General features: G+C 38.4%; 1 protein-coding gene across 1 annotated transcript in view; it reads left to right on the forward strand.

Annotated features, from left to right (window-relative positions):
- LOC128643352 (embryonic protein UVS.2-like) overlaps positions 1-21,573 on the forward strand; it is a 145,253-nt gene that overhangs the window by 104,519 nt on the left and 19,161 nt on the right. Inside the window, exons 11-14 of the mRNA XM_053696282.1 lie at positions 3,364-3,542; positions 14,928-15,009; positions 15,107-15,234; positions 15,796-15,911. Of these exons, the coding sequence (XP_053552257.1) occupies positions 3,364-3,542; positions 14,928-15,009; positions 15,107-15,234; positions 15,796-15,911 (505 nt within the window). The remainder of the gene's footprint in view (positions 1-3,363; positions 3,543-14,927; positions 15,010-15,106; positions 15,235-15,795; positions 15,912-21,573) is intronic.

The following is a 21,573-nucleotide window of genomic DNA, read 5'->3' on the forward strand; positions in this document are numbered from 1 at the left end:
CATTGAGAACCTGTGGTCCATCATCAAATGTGAGATTTACAAGGAGGGAAAAAAGTACACCTCTCTGAACAGTGTCTGGGAGGCTGTGGTTGCTGCTGCACGCAATGTTGATGGTGAACAGATCAAAACACTGACAGAATCCATGGATGGCAGGCTTTTGAGTGTCCTTGCAAAGAAAGGTGGCTATATTGGTCACTGATTTGTTTTTGTTTTGTTTTTGAATGTCAGAAATGTATATTTGTGAATGTTGAGATGTTATATTGGTTTCACTGGTAAAAATAAATAATTGAAATGGGTATATATTTGTTTTTTGTTAAGTTGCCTAATAATTATGCACAGTAATAGTCACCTGCACACACAGATATCCCCCTAAAATAGCTATAACTAAAAACAAACTAAAAACTACTTCCAAAACTATTCAGCTTTGATATTAATGAGTTTTTTGGGTTCATTGAGAACATGGTTGTTGTTCAATAATAAAATTAATCCTCAAAATTACAACTTGCCTAATAATTCTGCACTCCCTGTATATATATATATATATATATATATATATATATATATATATATATATTTTGCTACTTGCATATACAGCAATGACAAGTGATGATCATTTATTCTTTTGCAAATCTTACACAGAATTAGATATTAGCGTGATCATAGCACCTCCCTATTCCAAATAAAACAGAGACTTTACTAGTAGCGACACATACTCAGTGTGACACCAAATACCACATAGAGTTTTCTATTGGCTTTGACAGTGTAACTTTGACAGTCATGGTTTGATCAGTATTATACATATGAAAGCCCGTTTTTACTTGATGAAATACGGTAACAGAACAGCATAGGAGGTGTGTCTTGGTTTAACCAATAGGGATCAGGTCAACCCTTTTTAAACTTTGGATGATAGTCACTAATTTATGCTATGACTACGGCGTGGGAAGCCGAAACGTGTCAGCATTAGTGACCACCATCCTTTGCTGTCTCACAGTGTGCTGTATACAGTGGATTGTTGCAGTGTCTGTACCTGATTTTATCATTTGGATATCAGTAAAGTTATTTTACCATCTGCATGGAGTGCCGGACTATCCTTCACAGTTCTTTGTCTTCATTTTGAGCCAAATGAGGATTTCGGCAGACCCGCACTAGTTTTGAGCCCTCCCGACCCACCTTAGCAGTGAAGATTGGACGAGAACGTGACGTCAGACGCTGAGCTGAGTCACGCGTAATCTCACTGAACCCGGAACCAGCAGGCAGCTTGAGGAGGGGAGCGGACAGCATAGCCGGGAACGCCGCAGGCAGCGAAGTGTTTGCGCTCCCCCAGCACCGAGTGCCATGGACCGTTGGGACAGATTATGTGAGTTACTACGTATGCCTAAGCATACGAATTCCACTTCATTTTGCTTAAAGTCTGTTAAGGTGGTGTGTCTGTGAGGAGCTGGTTGATCCGTTCACACACGGAAAGGAGTAAACTTCTTGCATTTACACATTGCCCTAAAGATATCAGCTCTTTTTCTTAAAAAAATATAAAGTCCCACTAACATTACATACCCCCAACCCACAAAATAAAAAAACTATCTAAAAAACCTAATCTACCTATTGCCCTGAAAAGGGCATTTGTAAGGGCATTTAGCTCTTTTGCTGCCCAAACCCTAATCTAAAATAAAAACCCACTCAAAAAAAATCTTAAAAAAAAACTAACACTAACCCCGATGGTCCACTTACAGTTTTTGAAGTCCCGCTTGAATGATCTTCATCCAGGCGGCGAGAAGTCTTTATCCAGACGACCTCTTCTATCTTCATTCAGACGGCGATGTCCTCATCCAGGTGGCGAGAAGTCTTCATCCAGACGGCCGCTTCTATCTTCATCCAGGCGGCATCTTCTTTCTTGATCCCGGCAGTGCGGAGTCCATCCTGAAGACATCCAGCGCAGAGCATCCTCTTCATACGGTCGCCCCCGTATGAAGAGGATGCAAGGTACGCAATCCAAGATGGCGTCCCTTGCATTCCTTTTGAATCAGCCTATAGGAATTAGAGCTGCTAAAATCCTATTGGCTGTTTAAATAGTTTAATTTAGGTTGTTGCTATGTGGGGGGCTGGCGGTTTAGGGGTTAATAGATTTATTTAGTGGTAGTGTTGTGGGAGGCCAGAGGTTTAGGGGTTAATAGTTTTTTTAGTTGCGATGATGTCAGTGAGCGGTGGAATAGGGGTTAATAGATTTATTATAGTGTGGGCGATGTTGTGGTGCAGGGGAATAGGGGTTAATAGGTTTAGTGAAGTGGCTGCGATATCAGGAGCGACAGATTAGGGGTTAATAGTTTTCTTTAGGTTGCGGCGATATCGGGGGCGGCAGATTAGAGGTTAATAACATTATGTAGGTGTTGGCGATGTCGGTGGGGGGGCAGATTAGAGGTGTTTAGATGTGAGGTTTATGTTAGGGCGTTAGGTTTAAACTGTATTTTTTTCCCCTATAGACATCAATGGGGCTGCATTACAGAGCTTTTCTTTCAGCGATCACAGGTGTTAGGCTTTTTTCTGACCAGCTCTCCACATTGATGTCTATGGGTAAAGTGTGCACGAGCACATCAAAACAGCGCTTGTTTTTGGTGTGGTATGGAGCTTAAAAACACAATTTCGCCCACACAAGCGGTGTTTTTAAAACTTGTAATGGCTGTGCTATAGGGGGTTAAATAACGCAACTTTTCTTGCATTCGTTAATTTCCCTATAGCGCGCATAACTTGTAATCTAGCTGATTGTTCTTTATGTGAAAATCATTGAAATGTGAAATATGAATAACTCCTGTCAGGTTAGCGTGCAAGCAATAATTGTTAAGTTCTTTTCTTCTACACTTTCCATTGAAGTATATGGGGAGAAAAAGTTAGCAAAGTTGTGATATCTGAAGTCCTGAAGTTAGCGTGCATTGGGTTTCGCTTGTGCACAAACAATTTACTTTCAACTTGTAATACACGTTCTAACCCACGCACAAAACAGTACTTCTAGTAATGTTGCCGCTCGAGCCGGAGCGCTAAATAGCACACCACTTATAATATAGCCCATAGTAGCTACAAGAGCTTTAAATACTTTATAAAAATATATAAAAAAAGCACTGGAAAATAGAAAACTAGTTCAAACATGATGACAACCATTACTTTATAGAAAATAAAGTACAGAAACTAAATCATTAAACTTATAATTTCAGTATTTAAACAACTATTATAATTATAAAAAATACATCTGCATTTTATTCTAATGATAAGTTTTGCTTTGAATACATCATTATGTCTAGCATGAATTTAAAGTTTAAACTCCCTTTAAGCATTACATGGTAGAATTATTTATCTATTTGTATATTTTTGTTTCAGTTGTTGGTCCTACATTGGAATGACTCATGGAGCTCAGACCGTATCTGTGATGAAGGATGGATGCATTAGTCATGGACCTGTCCAGCACGAATTGAACCACGCTTTGGGATTTTTTCACGAGCAGTGCAGAAGTGACAGAGATGACTATGTCACCATTATTACGGAAAATATTTTACCAGGTAAGGCGCTGAACTGCAGCTGTTTTTAGAAACAAGAAAGGTTGTATGAGAGTATATAAACAGCGCTGTATACAGCAAATATAAACTAGAAATACACAATGTGTAGAAAAAAACACTTTATTTTACTGACAGACCATGGCCCCTATTTATCAAGCCGTCAATCGCAAATATGCTGGAATTCCGCAGCATAATTGTGGAGAGCCTGATTCCCCTTAGTTATCAAACCCTTCAGACCGACAAAAGTAGAAATTTGTGACGTAACATACGATCCACCGGCCTCAGTCCGACACAGATCGATGCTTACGTCACTACAGATGTTCCAAATACAAATTCGGCACTATCTGACTACTTTTGCTAGTTATCAAATTTCTAACAGGTACGCTCGGCACTATTCCGGCCCAGCATACCTGGTTTTCAATCCGCCGCCCTGGAGGAGGCAGATGCCATAGGAATCAATGGGAGTCTGAAAGCAGCAAAGCTTATGTTCGCTGCTGCCCGATATCCCATTGATTCCTATGGGAGAATAAAAGTTATGTTTACACCTAACACCCTAACATGTACCCCAAGTCTAAACACCCCTAATCTGCCGCCCCGACACCGCCGCCACCTACATTATACTTAGTAACCCCTAATCTGCCGTCCCCAACGTCGCCGCCACCACTATATTAAATTTATTAACCCCTAAGCCTAAGTCTAACCCTAACAACCCTAACTTAAATCTAATTTAAATAAATCTATATAAAATTCCTATCATTACCTAAATAATTTATATTTAAAACTAAATACTTACCTATAAAATAAACCCTAAGCTAGCTACAATATAACGAATAGTTACATTGTAGCTAGCTTAGGGTTTATTTTTATTTTACAGGCAAGTTTGTATTTATTTTAATTAGGTAGAATAGTTACTAAATAGTTATTAACTATTTACTTACTACCTAGCTAAAATAAATACAAATTGACCTGTAAAATAAAACCTAACCTAAGTTACAATAACACCAAGAATTCTATCAGCCAATCGGAAATAAGGTAGAAAAAATCCTATTGGCTGATGCAATCAATTTAATAACTTTATTTAGTTGCGGCGGGGTCCGTGAGCAACGGGATAGGGGTAAAACAGTGTAGTATAGTGTGGGTGTTTAGTGACAGTATACCAATAAAGCTGGGAAAAAGCCGAAGAGCAGCGAGATCGATGACTGTCAGTTAACAACAGCCCGCTGCTCATCGCCTCGTACTTGGTGCACAGCTTTTTGACAGCTTTTTTGGTAACTATGCAGAGCTTATTCAGGTCCACAGCAGCGATGTAAGGCGATCTTAAGCAAGTGTATTGGTGCCGTTGAATGCAAGTAAGTTGACGGCTTGATAAGTAGGTCCCCATGTCTTAGAACATTTAAAAAGATTCAACATATACCTATTCACAAAGCAATAGTATTAAATGTTGCTATTGTATATAGTCCTAACACATAGGTAAAAAAACTATGTGCACAATGGAGGGCAAAGTGTCCCCACTTTCATACAATATACAAATTTACAACATACAAATATGCAGTATTAAATCACAAGTATAAAAAACTTTTAAAAAACAAAAAATCATATAGTACTCTGATAAATGAAGAGCGGCAGAAACTGCAAACACTTGCCTGACCAGACTCTGTGTATACGTTACCAATGAAGAGCGAGAGAAACTGCAAACACTTGCCTGGCCAGACTCTGTGTATACGTTACCAATGAAGAGCGAGAGAAACTGCAAACACTTGCCTGGCCAGACTCTGTGTATACGTTACCAATGAAGAGCGAGAGAAACTGCAAACACTTGCCTGACCAGACTCTCTGTAAACGTTACCAATGAAGAGCGAGAGAAACTGCAAACACTTGCCTAACCAGACTCTGTGTATACATTACCAATGAAGAGCGAGAGAAACTGCAAACACTTGCCTGGCCAGACTCTGTGTATACGTTACCAATGAAGAGCGAGAGAAACTGCAAACACTTGCCTGGCCAGACTCTGTGTATACGTTACCAATCGAGAGAGAGAGAAACTGCAAACACTTGTCTGGCCACACTCTTTGTATACGTTACCAATGAAGAGCGAGAGAAACTGCAAACACTTGCCTGACCAGACTCTGTGTATACGTTACCAATGAAGAGCGAGACAAACTGCAAACACTTGCCTGACCAGACTCTGTGTATACGTTACCAATGAAGAGCGAGACAAACTGCAAACACTTGCCTGACCAGACTCTGTGTATACGTTACCACTACTAGTTTCCTGAGGAAGGGGCATATCCCTGAAACTAGTAGTGGTAACGTATACACAGAGTCTGGCCAGGCAAGTGTTTGCAGTTTCTCTCGCTCTTCATTGGTAACGTATACACAGAGTCTGGCCAGGCAAGTGTTTGAAGTTTCTCTCGCTCTTCATTGGTAACGTACACAGAGAGTCTGGTCAGGCAAGTGTTTGCAGTTTGTCTTGCTTTTCATTGGTAATGTATACACAGAGTCTGGCCAGGCAAGTGTTTGAAGTTTCTCTCGCTCTTCATTGGTAACGTATACACAGAGTCTGGTCAGGCAAGTGTTTGCAGTTTCTCTCGCTCTTCATTGGTAATGTATACACAGAGTCTGGCCAGGCAAGTGTTTGCAGTTTCTCTCGCTCTTCATTGGTAACGTATACACAGAGTCTGGCCAGGCAAGTGTTTGCAGTTTCTCTCGCTCTTCATTGGTAACGTATACACAGAGTCTGGCCAGACAAGTGTTTGCAGTTTCTCTCGCTCTTCATTGGTAACGTATACACAGAGTCTGGCCAGGCAAGTGTTTGCAGTTTCTCTCGCTCTTCATTGGTAACGTATACACAGAGTCTGGCCAGACAAGTGTTTGCAGTTTCTCTCGCTCTTCATTGGTAACGTATACACAGAGTCTGGTCAGGCAAGTGTTTGCAGTTTCTCTCGCTCTTCATTGGTAACCTATACACAGAGTCTGGCCAGACAGGTGTTTGAAGTTTCTCTCGCTCTTCATTGGTAACGTATACACAGAGTCTGGTCAGGCAAGTGTTTGCAGTTTCTCTCGCTCTTCATTGGTAACGTATACACAGAGTCTGGCCAGGCAAGTGTTTGAAGTTTCTCTCGCTCTTCATTGGTAACGTATACAGAGAGTCTGGTCAGGCAAGTGTTTGCAGTTTGTCTCGCTTTTCATTGGTAATGTATACACAGAGTCTGGTCAGGCAAGTGTTTGCAGTTTCTCTCGCTCTTCATTGGTAACGTATACACAGAGTCTGGCCAGGCAGGTGTTTGCAGTTTCTCTCGCTCTTCATTGGTAACCTATACACAGAGTCTGGCCAGGCAGGTGTTTGAAGTTTCTCTCGCTCTTCATTGGTAATGTATACACAGAGTCTGGCCAGGCAAGTGTTTGCAGTTTCTCTCGCTCTTCATTGGTAACGTATACACAGAGTCTGGCCAGGCAAGTGTTTGAAGTTTATCTCGCTCTTCATTGGTAACGTATACAGAGAGTCTGGTCAGGCAAGTGTTTGCAGTTTGTCTCGCTTTTCATTGGTAATGTATACACAGAGTCTGGCCAGGCAAGTGTTTGCAGTTTCTCTCGCTCTTCATTGGTAACGTATACACAGAGTCTGGTCAGGCAAGTGTTTGCAGTTTCTCTCGCTCTTCATTGGTAACGTATACACAGAGTCTGGCCAGGCAAGTGTTTGCAGTTTCTCTCGCTCTTCATTGGTAACGTATACACAGAGTCTGGTCAGGCAAGTGTTTGCAGTTTCTCTCGCTCTTCATTGGTAACCTATACACAGAGTCTAGCCAGGCAGGTGTTTGAAGTTTCTCTCGCTCTTCATTGGCAACGTATACACAGAGTCTGGTCAGGCAAGTGTTTGCAGTTTCTCTCGCTCTTCATTGGTAACGTATACACAGAGTCTGGCCAGGCAAGTGTTTGAAGTTTCTCTCGCTCTTCATTGGTAACGTATACAGAGAGTCTGGTCAGGCAAGTGTTTGCAGTTTCTCTCGCTCTTCATTGGTAACGTATACACAGAGTCTGGCCAGGCAGGTGTTTGCAGTTTCTCTCGCTCTTCATTGGTAACGTATACACAGAGTCTGGCCAGGCAAGTGTTTGCAGTTTCTCTCGCTCTTCATTGGTAACGTATACACAGAGTCTGGTCAGGCAAGTGTTTGCAGTTTCTCTCGCTCTTCATTGGTAACCTATACACAGAGTCTAGCCAGGCAGGTGTTTGAAGTTTCTCTCGCTCTTCATTGGCAACGTATACACAGAGTCTGGTCAGGCAAGTGTTTGCAGTTTCTCTCGCTCTTCATTGGTAACGTATACACAGAGTCTGGCCAGGCAAGTGTTTGAAGTTTCTCTCGCTCTTCATTGGTAACGTATACAGAGAGTCTGGTCAGGCAAGTGTTTGCAGTTTGTCTCGCTTTTCATTGGTAATGTATACACAGAGTCTGGTCAGGCAAGTGTTTGCAGTTTCTCTCGCTCTTCATTGGTAACCTATACACAGAGTCTGGCCAGGCAGGTGTTTGAAGTTTCTCTCGCTCTTCATTGGTAACGTATACACAGAGTCTGGCCAGGCAAGTGTTTGCAGTTTCTCTCGCTCTTCATTGGTAACATATACACAGAGTCTGGTCAGGCAAGTGTTTGCAGTTTCTCTCGCTCTTCATTGGTAATGTATACACAGAGTCTGGTCAGGCAAGTGTTTGCAGTTTCTCTCGCTCTTCATTGGTAACGTATACACAGAGTCTGGTCAGGCAAGTGTTTGCAGTTTCTCTCGCTCTTTATTGGTAACGTATACACAGAGTCTGGTCAGGCAAGTGTTTGCAGTTTCTCTCGCTCTTCATTGGTAACGTATACACAGAGTCTGGCCAGGCAAGTGTTTGCAGTTTCTCTCGCTCTTCATTGGTAACGTATACACAGAGTCTGGCCAGGCAAGTGTTTGCAGTTTCTCTCTCTCTCGATTGGTAATGTATACACAGAGTCTGGTCAGGCAAGTGTTTGCAGTTTCTCTCGCTCTTCATTGGTAACGTATACACAGAGTCTGGCCAGGCAAGTGTTTGCAGTTTCTCTCGCTCTTCATTGGTAACGTATACACAGAGTCTGGCCAGGCAAGTGTTTGCAGTTTCTCTCGCTCTTCATTGGTAACGTATACACAGAGTCTGGTCAGGCAAGTGTTTGCAGTTTCTCTCGCTCTTCATTGGTAAGGTATACACAGAGTCTGGTCAGGCAAGTGTTTGCAGTTTCTCTCGCTCTTCATTTATCAGAGTACTATATGATTTTTAGTTTTTTAAAAGGTTTTTATACTTGTGATTTAATACTACATATTTGTATGTTGTAAATTTGTATATTGTATGAAAGTGGGGACAATAGTGCTCCATTTTATCTCAAAAACTTTAATTTGCCCTCCATTGTGCAAATAGTTTTTAACCTATGTGTTAGGACTATATACAATAGCAACATTTAATACTATTGCTTTGTGAATAGGTATATGTTATATCTTTTTAAATGTTCTAAGACATGGTCTGTCAGTAAAATAAAGTGTTTTTTTTCTACACATTGTGTATTTCTAGTTTATATTTGCTGTATACAGCGCTGTTTATATACTCTCATATATATATTTATATTTTTTATAAAGGGCTTGTAAGAAATTGCTGTGGTGAGTAGAAGAATTTAATGGCGTTGATCTCAATACTTCAGAAAGTTCAAGAGAAAAACACCATATGGGATTTTTGAAGATAAATCATTTGTTGCGTTTTTCTAAAGTTGTGTGATTGAGCCCTGTTTAGGAGGAAGGATCTGACACTCTGCTGTATGCAGCTGGTGTAATCTAAATGTAATATTTGATCTATTAAAGGGACAGTCTAGTCAGAATTAAACTTTCATGATTCAGATAGGGCATGTAATTTTAAATAACTAGAGTGAATGTAGATCCTGCGCAGAAGACAGATGGGGGGAGGGGATTGGGAATACCTCTAGCTCTCCTCAACGGATACCCTAGTGTACCCGATGTAAACAGAAAACGATAGGGGGTGGAGGTGAGCGCCAAAGTAGGCTGAGGAAGGGAAAGGGGGACAACTGTAGCCCACAATGTGGGTCCTCCTACTAGTAGTTATGGAGTGAATGTACAAAAGATATATGCTAAAATGGGTATACAAGTTAAAAATGTATATCAATATTTATTCCACACAATCGGTTAAAAATATCAGTGATCTTCTAAAACATACAGTCAAAAAGATATATTACACATTCATAAATAATCATGGATCCATGTTACAATAACGAAATGTAGAAAATGACATAAAATCTGAAAAAATAAAAATAAAAATAAAAGTAAAAATGACCTGGTGCACCTAAAAACGTCTGACAATGAATGACCTGATAGGCCAAGTGTCTTAGTATGGGTGGTACTCTATGGTACAATCCGGATATTGATGAGTGTTCTTATGATTGTATTTATCCAAACAGATAATGGTGTGAAAAAAAGGAAAAGTGTCTATATTATATATCCGATTCAGAAAAATTCCAAAATAGTGTGTATCCTGTGATCCCAAATGTGAAGAAAATATAAGTAACTTTGCAAAAAATGTGGAAATCCTCAAATGGGTGAAACAAAAAGAAATTAGTCTTTCAAAAGTTAATCAATAAGTGTCCAAAATGATATAGTGGATTCTGTGCAGTGAAGTTGTCTCCCAGTTGGATACAATAAAACAATAAAACAAAATAAAACTGTGCAAAAACCTGCAAAGAAAACAAACAATACTATAATATATATAAACTGTTCAGTGGATATATCAGTATTATGCTTACTCAAATCAGTCGACGCGTTTCGGCCATATCCTCCTGGCCTTTAAATAACTTTCCAATTTACTTTTATCATCAAATATGCTTGGTTTTCTTAGTATTCTTAGTTATAAACTAAACCTAGGTAGGCTCATATGCTAATTTCTAAGCCCTTGAAGGCTGACTTATCACATGCTTTTTTATTTGCTTTTCACAACAGGAGACTGCTAGTTCATGTAGGCCATATAGATAATATTGCGCTCATGCCTAAGGAGTTATCTATGAGTTAGCACAACACAGCACTAATTGCCTAAAATGCAAGTCAATAGATAATAAATAAAAGTATGTTCCCACGGGAATAGGGCCTTCAATTCCCCCTGTATTTGTATGTTAAACTTTGGTGTCTTTTATATTGTATTGTACTGTACTTTTATCTTAGTACCCATGGAAAGAGATAAAAAAGCATATTAATTTAATTGTGTTGGTTATGCAAAATTAGGGAATAGGCATTAGGAAATAAAGGGATTATCTATCTTTTAAAACAATAACAATTCTGGTGTAGACTGTACCTTTAAGTCTGAGCAAATCTAAGTCTCACATCTCCTCCTCACAGTCAAATAAAATGGGAAGAAGGAATCCTATAAAGAGCAGATCTAAATCTTTAGAATGTTGACCTGTTGATCGTTATGTAAAGATGGTTTACAGCTTACAGTGACACAAAGGAAGGGCCCTTTAGCCATTCTGACTTATGTAAATGTATTCTGATTATTGTACTCCGCAACTGTATACTTAAAGGGAAAGTGTACTGTAAATTTGTTTTACCCTTAATTTGTTTCCAGTGACTTGTTTTACCAGCAGCAGCAGATAATCAAATAGGTTTATTTTTATTTTTTTATATAAAATATCTGGTTTTGTTCCTTGAAATCACAACCCATTACAATGTTCTGAGCTTGCAGGGAAATCAGACATCTTTATCTTAAAACATTTTATACATACAAATGCTTCCTTTTTTTGTTTTGTCTGTATACCAATACTTACATACAATACTTAGTGCCTGATAATCGAAGATTCTCCTGCTTGAAGAGAAATTGTAGTGCAGACTTCACAGGGACTGAACTCACTGAATGATCAAAAAATAAAGGGCGGCACTCTCCAGCACTGCAAGACACCTTTCATTTCTGTATGGGAAGGAGAGACAAGCCCAGAGCAATTAGAACTGCATGATATGAGAGTTTTAATACAATTAAACTTTGTACTTTGTATTTTATATAATTACACTTAAGTTTAGGTCTTTTTAGTATTATTACATTTAAGCTTTGCACTTTCTATTTTATATTTTAATAGATTTAGATTTAGATCTAGCAGTGATTTTACAAATTCTGATTATGTTTTTAAACTGTCTGTTTTACTTTATCAAATTAGGATCATACTTTGTATATTTTTATGTATATTTTAAAACTCATATTGCACTTTGTATTTTCTCTATTTTAAATAAAACAGAGCTTCAGAAAGTGTAATGGACAGGGGAAGTCCCAGGGTATGTTGGAAGCTCTCTTACAAATCCTGTGAAATGCTGAAAGCAGTTTAAACAAGCTGGTCTCACTGATTATTCTCGCCAACTGTATGCAGATGAATTTTGCTCAAAATTCACAATACACTTATTAAACTGACAGAAAAGTAATATATACTAAACTATAGGCAAACACAAGTTACATTGTAGTGAAAACATTTCATTTTATTTTGTAATTGATGCAAATGAGCCTTTATATCAACCCTGGGTCTTCTCCAGTTACCTTATCTCTCTACTGTGAAACTTTGTATCCCATAGAGCTTCACTACTTTATATGGAAGGCATTTCTCATCACTCTGGGACTTCTACGCTCTGCACTTTTTCTTATAGAAATCAGTGAGTTTAGCCCCTGTGAAGCCTGCAATAGAATTTCTCTCCAAACTAGAGAATTTATGCTTATCAGGCCCATAGAAAGTAATGAAGCTGTCAGTTTTTTCAATTTTATTTTAAATAGAATAAATACAAACTGCAATGTAATTTGTAAAACACACACAGACATATACAACGTATGATCCTAATTTGTTCAAGTTACACAGAAACTGTAAAAGTTTAATCAGAATTTGTAAAAATTACAATCCTAAATACACTGCTGCAGAGTAAATAAAATACAAAATAGAAAGTGCAAAGTTTGTATGTAATACAAATGAATTGGAAGTGTAAAGTAATAAAAAAAAAAACAGCACAAAGTGTAAATGTAGCAGAACTATCTTATCATGCAGTGCTATATTGTACTGGGCTTGTCTTTCCTTCACATACAGCAATGCAGAGAATGCCTCTTGGAGAACTGTAACAAAATCTGCCCTATAAGAATTTCACTCCAGCAGTGCTGGACGATCATTTTAGATCATCTCACCTGAGTGGAGAGGTTTAGAAAGGGCCTAATAATTGAAACCTCTGCTCTGAAGAGATGATCTAATATGTCTCATCAGTACTGCAAAGTCCCTCAAAGACTTTTAAGATGGTGATTTTTTTATTGAGAGAAACCTACATAGCAAAATAATGCTCCAAAAAGCCCTTAAAGATATACAGAGATTTCTCTCCATGCTGGAAAGTTTTTGATCTTCATGCTCTGAGGGCCGATATTCAAATGCTCATTGGCACAGAGAGAAATCATGCAAAAACCTTTGGATTTTTTTAGACCTTATATTGTAATGTAGATGTATCTCATTTACATCAATAACCCTACATAGTGAGATAAATATCTTTCAAATTAAAATTTATGTTCCTAGCATCATTTTAAGTACCTCTCCATGCTGTCAAGATGTCTTAGATCATCTCGCCTGAGCTGAGAGCTTTTGAATTTCAAGCCCTAGAGAGTACAATTGAAAAATAACATTTTATTACTTATCTCTCCAACCCCCCAACACACTGGGAGCGGTTTTACTTGAGTTTTTAAATTTCAGTATACATAGGGATACCACAAGCAACAACAGCTATTGCAAATGTCAAAATAGGAGCTATTTGTAAACAATTTAATACACTCCAGCAGGTAAAATGGATAATGGTGAACAAATTAAAGTAGAGCCATTTTTACAATACACTGTCCCTTTAATTTTGCAGTGCTGCATAATATGTTGGCTCTTAATAAATAAGCAATGATAATAATAAAAAAATAGATAGAAGAAATAGACGAGGAAACACCACCATCACTGTGCCTAAGTGTTGCCTTTTGCAATGGACTTTCCTTCAAACAGGCAGTTTAAAACCTAGGAGCTAAGGAGCCCCTGGCTTCTAGAATTGTACTCCTTGCTCTTAACTTGTTGGGTTATTCTCTACATAACTATATACAAATACTGCTGTCTGGCTAAAATTATGTCTGGCTTCTAAATGTTCTTACTTAAATTTTAAAAAAATGTGCTGATCATTGTCATAGGGTGACCTCTCAGTGCTGGAAGTCCAACCTCTGCTTCAGCGAGGTTCCACAGGGGAGTCATTCACTTGGTACACAGGAACTGAAAGTGATCTACAGCTGTCACTGAAAGACATTGCTGGGGGAAGTATAGCTGTGAGCCCTGCAATTCTCTCCAGCAAAAGTATTTTGCCTGGAGCTAAATTTCGAGGGGGGAAGGAATTGTCCCCTTGCCCCTCTCTTCTGGAATCCCATAACATGCCTACGTTGGATCTGGTCTCCTACACACTAGGCAACAGTTACATGTATGTTATGCTGTCCTAAAACAATATAATTATCCAGTTCTTAGGTTCTTACCTGCAAAAGAAAAGAATTAGCACAATGTAGAAAATACTGTTTCATTATTGTGATGATTTAACAGTATCCATCTGTGGGCTTGTTTCCAATGGGCCAATAAAAATGTAGCCATAAGCTACTGAAGTTGCCAACAGCTAAAAGTAGTAGGTTATTTTGTGCAGTGCGTGCAGTCAATCTTTTCTTTTTTTTAGCAAAAACATTATTTTTGTTTTATTCAAATTTTAAATGTATTGAGATATACAATATTTATTGCTGCCCTGGCATATACCTACCTGGAATTATGGAGAAATGTGCTTTATTATGATTTTATATGTAAATACATATTGATATATAGAAAGGAACATAATTCAATCTTGTCTCAATAAATATTCTTTATACCAATAAATTAATAAAGTGAATCACTTGCATTGTTTGTAAACTTTAATATCTCAATGGGAATTAACCCTCAAGAAGCTTATTTTTCCTTTTTTACACCTAGTTCCGTACGCCGTAATGTTTGTGACCTTATCGACATTTTCCAGTGTAAAGTGTTTTACCTGTTTGCAAGTCCATTGGAAAATCAGTGTAATGCGCTTTTCAGCTTCTTTTATTTTCCATGGGAAGTGTAATATCTTTTCTGCAGCCGGCGATAATGGAAAATGCGCCATCGGAAACTATAGATAAGCGTAATGGCTTCCAACAGTAGTTTTTTTCCTTTTGTGACCTTGCAAAAACCCAGTTGCAGCACAATGGATACTAGCCCTGTATTTGTGATGAGTGTTTATAAATTAAGTTTATGGGTTTGATAACATTATTCGTTCTTATTCCCAGCATCATGAATCATTTTCTGTTACAGATAAGATGTACAACTTCAATAAGGAGAACACAAATAACCTTGGTGTTCAATATGACTATTCATCACTAATGCATTATCCACGGTAAGAAAATAATAATGCTTATAAAGGTCTTTTCTGCAGATATATATTGCTGTGTTGGTTTTGTCTACATGATACAACATCTGTCTCTTTGTTTCAGCTACGCATTTGGTAACCCATCAGGCATAGATACTATAGTACCAAAACCTGACCCAAACGTTCCTCTTGGCCAGTCTTATGGATTAAGCAATTTGGATGTTCTTAAAATTAATCGTCTATATGAGTGCGGTAAGTATCATGCGCATTTGGTTGTGATGAGAGAGTTAAGGTTATTTTTTTTTAAAGGACCATTGTCTTTTATCAATTTGTGAATAAATATTTACAGTTTCCAACTGAATCAGAAACTACAAAAACTGCTCAGTAAGCTGCCACATTTCACAAATTTGTTTCTCAGTATTCCCCATGTTTGCCAGCTAAGATGTGTGCAAATGGAAAGGTCTCAAATATTGCAACAAATTGTTCAATAAAGTGTTTACTGACTCTCCAATTAGTCACACTGGGAGTTATCCAATTGTTTTCAGATTCACAGGATCCCCAACATTATATTAATATATTAACTTATTGTCCTGTCCATGTAACAAGATATCTCCCAATGTGTTTATGTTCATTATCTTTGTGCCGTTATTATGTACTGTATTTTATAACTAATAATGATTTTATTTTGTAAGTAGCTAAAGAATAAACATCAGATTTCATGCTTATAGATTATTCCTTAGGTAAATATTAGTTATCTCAAAAGGTATAAGATACTAATGTATTATTTTTTTTTATTATTATTATTTTTTTTAGATATCTGTAGCAGTTTGCTCACTTCCCCCACTGGAACAGTGACTTCAGCAAACTATCCATCTGCATATCTAAATAATGCTAATTGCTTATGGCTTATCCGCATCCCAGATAATAAGGTATTTTTCACTAATATGTACATAGATAATACACATATCATTTAGACCAGATGTAATAGAGCCAAGTTTTAATTGCTAAAGAGCTAGATTATAAGTGGAACGCTAAGAGTGGCGCTGGTTGCAATGTAAATATCATGACCATGCTATTTTTAGAGCGGTATTATCAGTGAAATGTAAATGTGAAAGCTTGAGCGCAAACTAATTTTGTGCTCGTCGGGTTAGTGTGACTAAAGACCTTATATAAAGGTTTAATACATTTGCACTAAACACAACATAAATACATTTTAAATAAAATAAGTTACACTCATTTATACAGAATTTAGTAATATGTTATATAGGGTTGCCAACGTTTTTTTTTTTTTTTAACACAGGGGCATATTTATCAAAGTGCGAGCAGACATGATACGATGTAGCATACGCTGTTGGCATTTATCATTGCATCAGCAGTTCACTAGAACTGCTTGTGCAGTGCCGCCCCCTGCAGATTCACGGCCAATCAGCTGCTAGCAGGGGGTGTCAATCAACCCGATCACATTCGATCGGATTAACTTTTGTCCGCCGCCTCAGAGCAGGTGGACAAGTTATGAAGCCGCAGTCTTTAGACCGCTGCTTCTTAACTTCTGTTTCCGGCGAGCGTGAAAGCTCACCGGAAACAAGGGGCATCAAATTGATAATTTGTCCCCTAAGAATTCTCCAGGACCATTCTCTTTTGTGGGCTGTCTTGATAATGAATATCGGCTTAAAGTAAATTTCATTTTTATTACATTTAGGAGCTTTTTTTTTAAAATAAAACAAATTAAGTGCATTCTGTTCCTTTTATTGTGAAAAAGCCCATTATGTGATTTAAAAACATACATTGAAGTAGAGTTTTATAATCCTTTAAGGACACGAAGCAGTAAAACACATCTGCTACATTATTATCTGAGAGAATACAGCAGATAATGAGAATGCATCTTTCTGTAAAATAGAGAGAGAGCGTTTTCAACTAGAAATATGTGATTTTTGAATACGTTTTTAAACAATTTGAAATGGCTAAAAAAGCTTCTATGAAAAGCATTAATAGCAAAGTTGCATTCATTTTTAAGCATTTAACATAACCCAATTATTACAACTTCTGATCAGTGTTCTTAACAAATATCTATGCATTCATAAAACAAACTGAACACAATACAACATAAGATTTGTCTGTGACAATAGTCTGAGACATCCTTAACTTCAGTTGGAATGTCTGTCAGAAATGTTATAGTGTACTCTTCCTTTAACTTCAGTTGGAATACCTGTCAGCCAGCGTACCTGGTTTTCAATCCGCCGCCCTGGATTCCGATCAGCCAATAGAATGCGAGCTCAATCTGATTGGCTGATCCAATCAGCCAATCGTATTGAACTTGAATCTGATTGGCTGATTCCATCAGCCAATCAGAATTTTCCTACCTTAATTCCGATTGGCTGATAGAATCCTATCAGCCAATTGGAATTCGAGGGACGCCATCTTGGATGACGTCCCTTAAAGGAACCTTCATTCGGACTTAGGACGTCGCAAGAAGAGGATGGATCCGCGCCGGAGGTCTTCAACATGGAGCCGCTTGTCACCGCTTTGAAGAAGATGGTTGCCGGTCCGGATCTACTCTTCTGCCCGGATAGGAGGAAGACTTTGGAGCCTCTTCTGGACCTCTTCAGCCGCCACTTGATAGAAGACTTCAGCCGGATTATGGATCGCCAGCCCCCGCTTGGGCTTGGATGAAGACTTCGGAGGCTTGGATGAAGACTTCGGAGGACGGATCGGTGAACCTGGCATGGTGAAGACAAGGTAGGGAGATCTTCAGGGGCTTAGTGTTAGGTTTATTTAAGGGGGGTTTGGGTTAGATTAGGGGTATGTGGGTGGTGGGTTGTAATGTTGGGGGGGTATTGTATGTTTTTTTTTACAGGCAAAAGAGCAGTTTTCTTTGGGGCATGCCCCGCAAATGGCCCTTTTCAGGGCTGGTAAGGTAAAAGAGCTTTGAACTTTTTAAATTTAGAATAGGGTAGGGCATTTTTTTATTTTGGGGGTCTTTGTTATTCTATTAGGGGGCTTAGAGTAGGTGTAATTAGTTTAAAATTGTTGTAATGTTTTTCTAATGTTTGTAAATATTTTTTTATTTTTTTGTAACTTAGTTCTTTTTTATTTTTTGTACTTTAGTTAGTTTATTTAATTGTAGTTATTTGTAGGTATTGTATTTAAGTAATTTATTGATAGTGTAGTGTTAGGTTTAATTGTAACTTAGTTTAGGGTTTATTATACAGGTAATTTTGTAATTATTTTAACTAGGTAGCTATTAAATAGTAAATAACTATTTAATAGCTATTGTACCTGGTTAAAATAAATACAAAGTTGCCTGTAAAATAAATATTAATCCTAAACTAGCTATAATATAATTATAATTTATATTGTAGCTATATTAGGGTTTATTTTACAGATAAGTATTTATCTTTAAATAGGAATAATTTATTTAATAAGAGTTAATTTATTTCGTTAGATTTAAATTATATTTAACTTAGGGGGGTGTTAGTGTTAGGGTTAGACTTAGCTTTAGGGGTTAATACATTTATTAGAGTAGCGGTGTGGTCCGGTCGGCAGATTAGGGGTTAATAATTGTAGGTAGGTGGAGGCGACGTTGGGTGCGGAAGATTAGGGGTTAATAAATATAATATAGGGGTCGGCTGTGTTAGGGGCCGCAGATTAGGGGTACATAGGTATAATGTAGGTTGCGGCGGTTTGCGGTCGGCAGATTAGGGGTTAAAAATTTTATTATAGTGGCGGCGATGTGGGGCGACCTCGGTTTAGGGGTACATAGGTAGTTTATGGGTGTTAGTGTACTTTAGAGCACAGTAGTTAAGAGCTTTATGAACTGGCGTTAGCCCAGAAAGCTCTTAACTACTGACTTTTTTCTGCGGCTGGAGTTTTGTCGTTAGATTTCTAACGCTCACTTCAGTCATGACTCTAAATACCGGCGTTAGAAAGATCCCAATGAAAAGTTAGGATACGCAAATGGCGTAGGGGTATCTGCGGTATGGAAAAGTCGCGGCTGCAAAGTGAGCGTTAGACCCTTTCCGGACTGACTCTAAATACCGGCGGTAGCCCAAAACCAGCGTTAGGAGCCTCTAACGCTGGTTTTGACGGCTAACGCCAAACTCTAAATCTAGGCCTATGGAATTAGTCTGTTTTACTTCTTCCATGGTGGGCTCATAAAGAAAGAGAGCTTACAAAATAATACTGATAGGAAACATGTGTCCCAGCATGCATTACTCCTCATAAACTGGCTTGCAAGGGAAGTGGCATTAGGTTTACCTCTCTGAACAGGCAAAAGCAATTACCACAAGTCCATGTGCTCGTGCAATAGACCATTAGCAAGAGCAGATTCCCTTATATTCGGATGTACAATATGTGATAGAGCAGGTACACACTGTCAGATATCAGTAAAAAATAAAGCTAAAAAGGAGGAGGATACAAGCAGGCCGGTTACGTTCCTTCAGGAGACTGTGTAGAACATTACTCCGGTAGTAGCAAATTAATTGTGCACTGCACAAGTTTTGCCTCTTCATGTTGAGATTTGCACACTCAGTGCTGCCCTCGGTAATACTGTAATCCAGAGGTCATAAGACTAAACAGGCTGCTTTTGTCATCCATGATCTGTCAACATCTACCCGCCCTCCTGTCTATCTACTGTGCCATATGAAGCTGCACTCTGCACCACCATTAGAAAAAGAACTAAGTACAACTGTTAGACTTATTCCCTTATTCTTTCCAATGGCAGGGCGAGTCATTCATAACTGTTGGGAATACAACACTTGGCCACCAGGAGGAGGCAAAGACACCCTATCCAAAACTATAAGTATCTGTCCCACTTCCCCTATTCCACCAGTCATTCTTTCCCTAGTAATCCTGGAGGTTGGTGAAGTAAATGCTCTGAAGAAAAATAGAATGTAAGTCCTTTAATGGGTAGTTTCCCTGCAAGATAGGACTGGGGTTGTATTGTAGCCATGTAATTCTCTTAGTAAGAGTATTGGTGAATGTTAGCTCTGGATGTTGCAAGGAACCTTTCTTAGCCTCCTTCCAATATAACTTGCTAACATCCCTCCTGGCAACCAGTGTTAGCTTACACTGCTTTCCTTTCTACCTCTGGCCCCTGTCAGATGTGGATGAATCTGTCAGACCTGGATGTGCTGTGACTGCTCCACAGCAGAGACCATGGAGGGTAAGTCCTTTTTTTTACTTATTTAGACCTTTACCTGGGCAGATATGCTTTATTCTGTCTCTTCAGGGAAAGGGGGGTGTTTAAGGGCGACCAGCTGGCACCTCCTTGCCTTCAAAGATGAGTATAGGGACATTTGTTATTTCCTCTGCTGGGGATATCGTTTAATGGAGCAACCGGGAGTTCCATACTCCTATGCAGCTTTAGGTTAGTGGTAAGCTAGCCGGCACTTCCCTAAGAGGACCCGGCGCACCTAATACACATTAGCCCTCAGTATGACAGTGAGGTGTTACACTGATGGTTGTGGCCATAACCGTTCAGTGGCTTTTATAATTGGATTCCCCCTAGTGGCGGGAGTCTAATTATATATGTTGTAGTTCTTTTATTGTAATGTGTAGTCGGAGGTGCCACCACTATAAATAATAAAGGTACCAACGGAGTTCCTTTATATTGGTACGTTTATTATTTATAGTGGCGGCACCTCCGACTACACAAGATGAGGAGAGGCTACCGCAAGCTGTATCATGTACTTATTCCCTCTTACAAGGGGTTTTTTGGGAAATACATTTTGTTAGGGTTGGATCTAGGAGGCATCACAATATTTTGACTGGACGGTGCATTAGTGGCGGTTCTAGACAAATTTTACTGGGGGGGCCAAGGTGGGGCCAGTGTTTAATCAGAGGGGCACATTAAAAAAACGAAACAAATTATATTTAAACATTAAATACTTTTATTTTGCTTTACATTAAAATCATACAAACATTTATTTTGTGCATCAATTGAAACAATGAGGTAGGGCCATCAAAAATTAGAAATTAACCACAGATAATATTTAATCCATAATACATTGCACGTATAACACATGATGACACCATCATTTAAAAATTCAGCCATGGTCATTTATATATATATATAGTAACAATGTTAATGACAGAACTGAAATGTGCTGAATATCAATGATGGAATATATATATAAATGTTGGTTCCCTGTAGCCATTGCAGCATCCCTGCTGATTATTTTGGGGGATTTGCACATCAGTTTTTAGGCACACAGTCGGTTTTTGTTTTCCTAGTGCCAGTCCCAGACGTGCTTGCTACCTATACTTAAAGGGACATGAAACCCAAATTTTTTCTTTTATGATTTAGAAAGAGCATGCAATTTTAAACAACTTTCTAATTTACTTCTATTATCTAATTTGTTTTATTCTCTTGATATACTGTGCTGAAAAGCATATCTAGATATGCTCAGTAGCTGCTGATTGGTTGCTGTACATAGATGCCTCATATGATTGGCTCACCCATGTGCATTGCTATTTCTTCAACAAAGGATATCTAAATAATGAAGCAAACTAGATAATAGAAGTAAATTGGAATGTTGTTTAAAATTGTATTCTCTACTTGAATCATAAATGAATTTTTTTTGGTTTAGTGTC

This window comes from Bombina bombina, unplaced genomic scaffold, assembly GCF_027579735.1.
Source record: "Bombina bombina isolate aBomBom1 unplaced genomic scaffold, aBomBom1.pri scaffold_628, whole genome shotgun sequence".
NCBI lineage: Eukaryota > Metazoa > Chordata > Amphibia > Anura > Bombinatoridae > Bombina > Bombina bombina.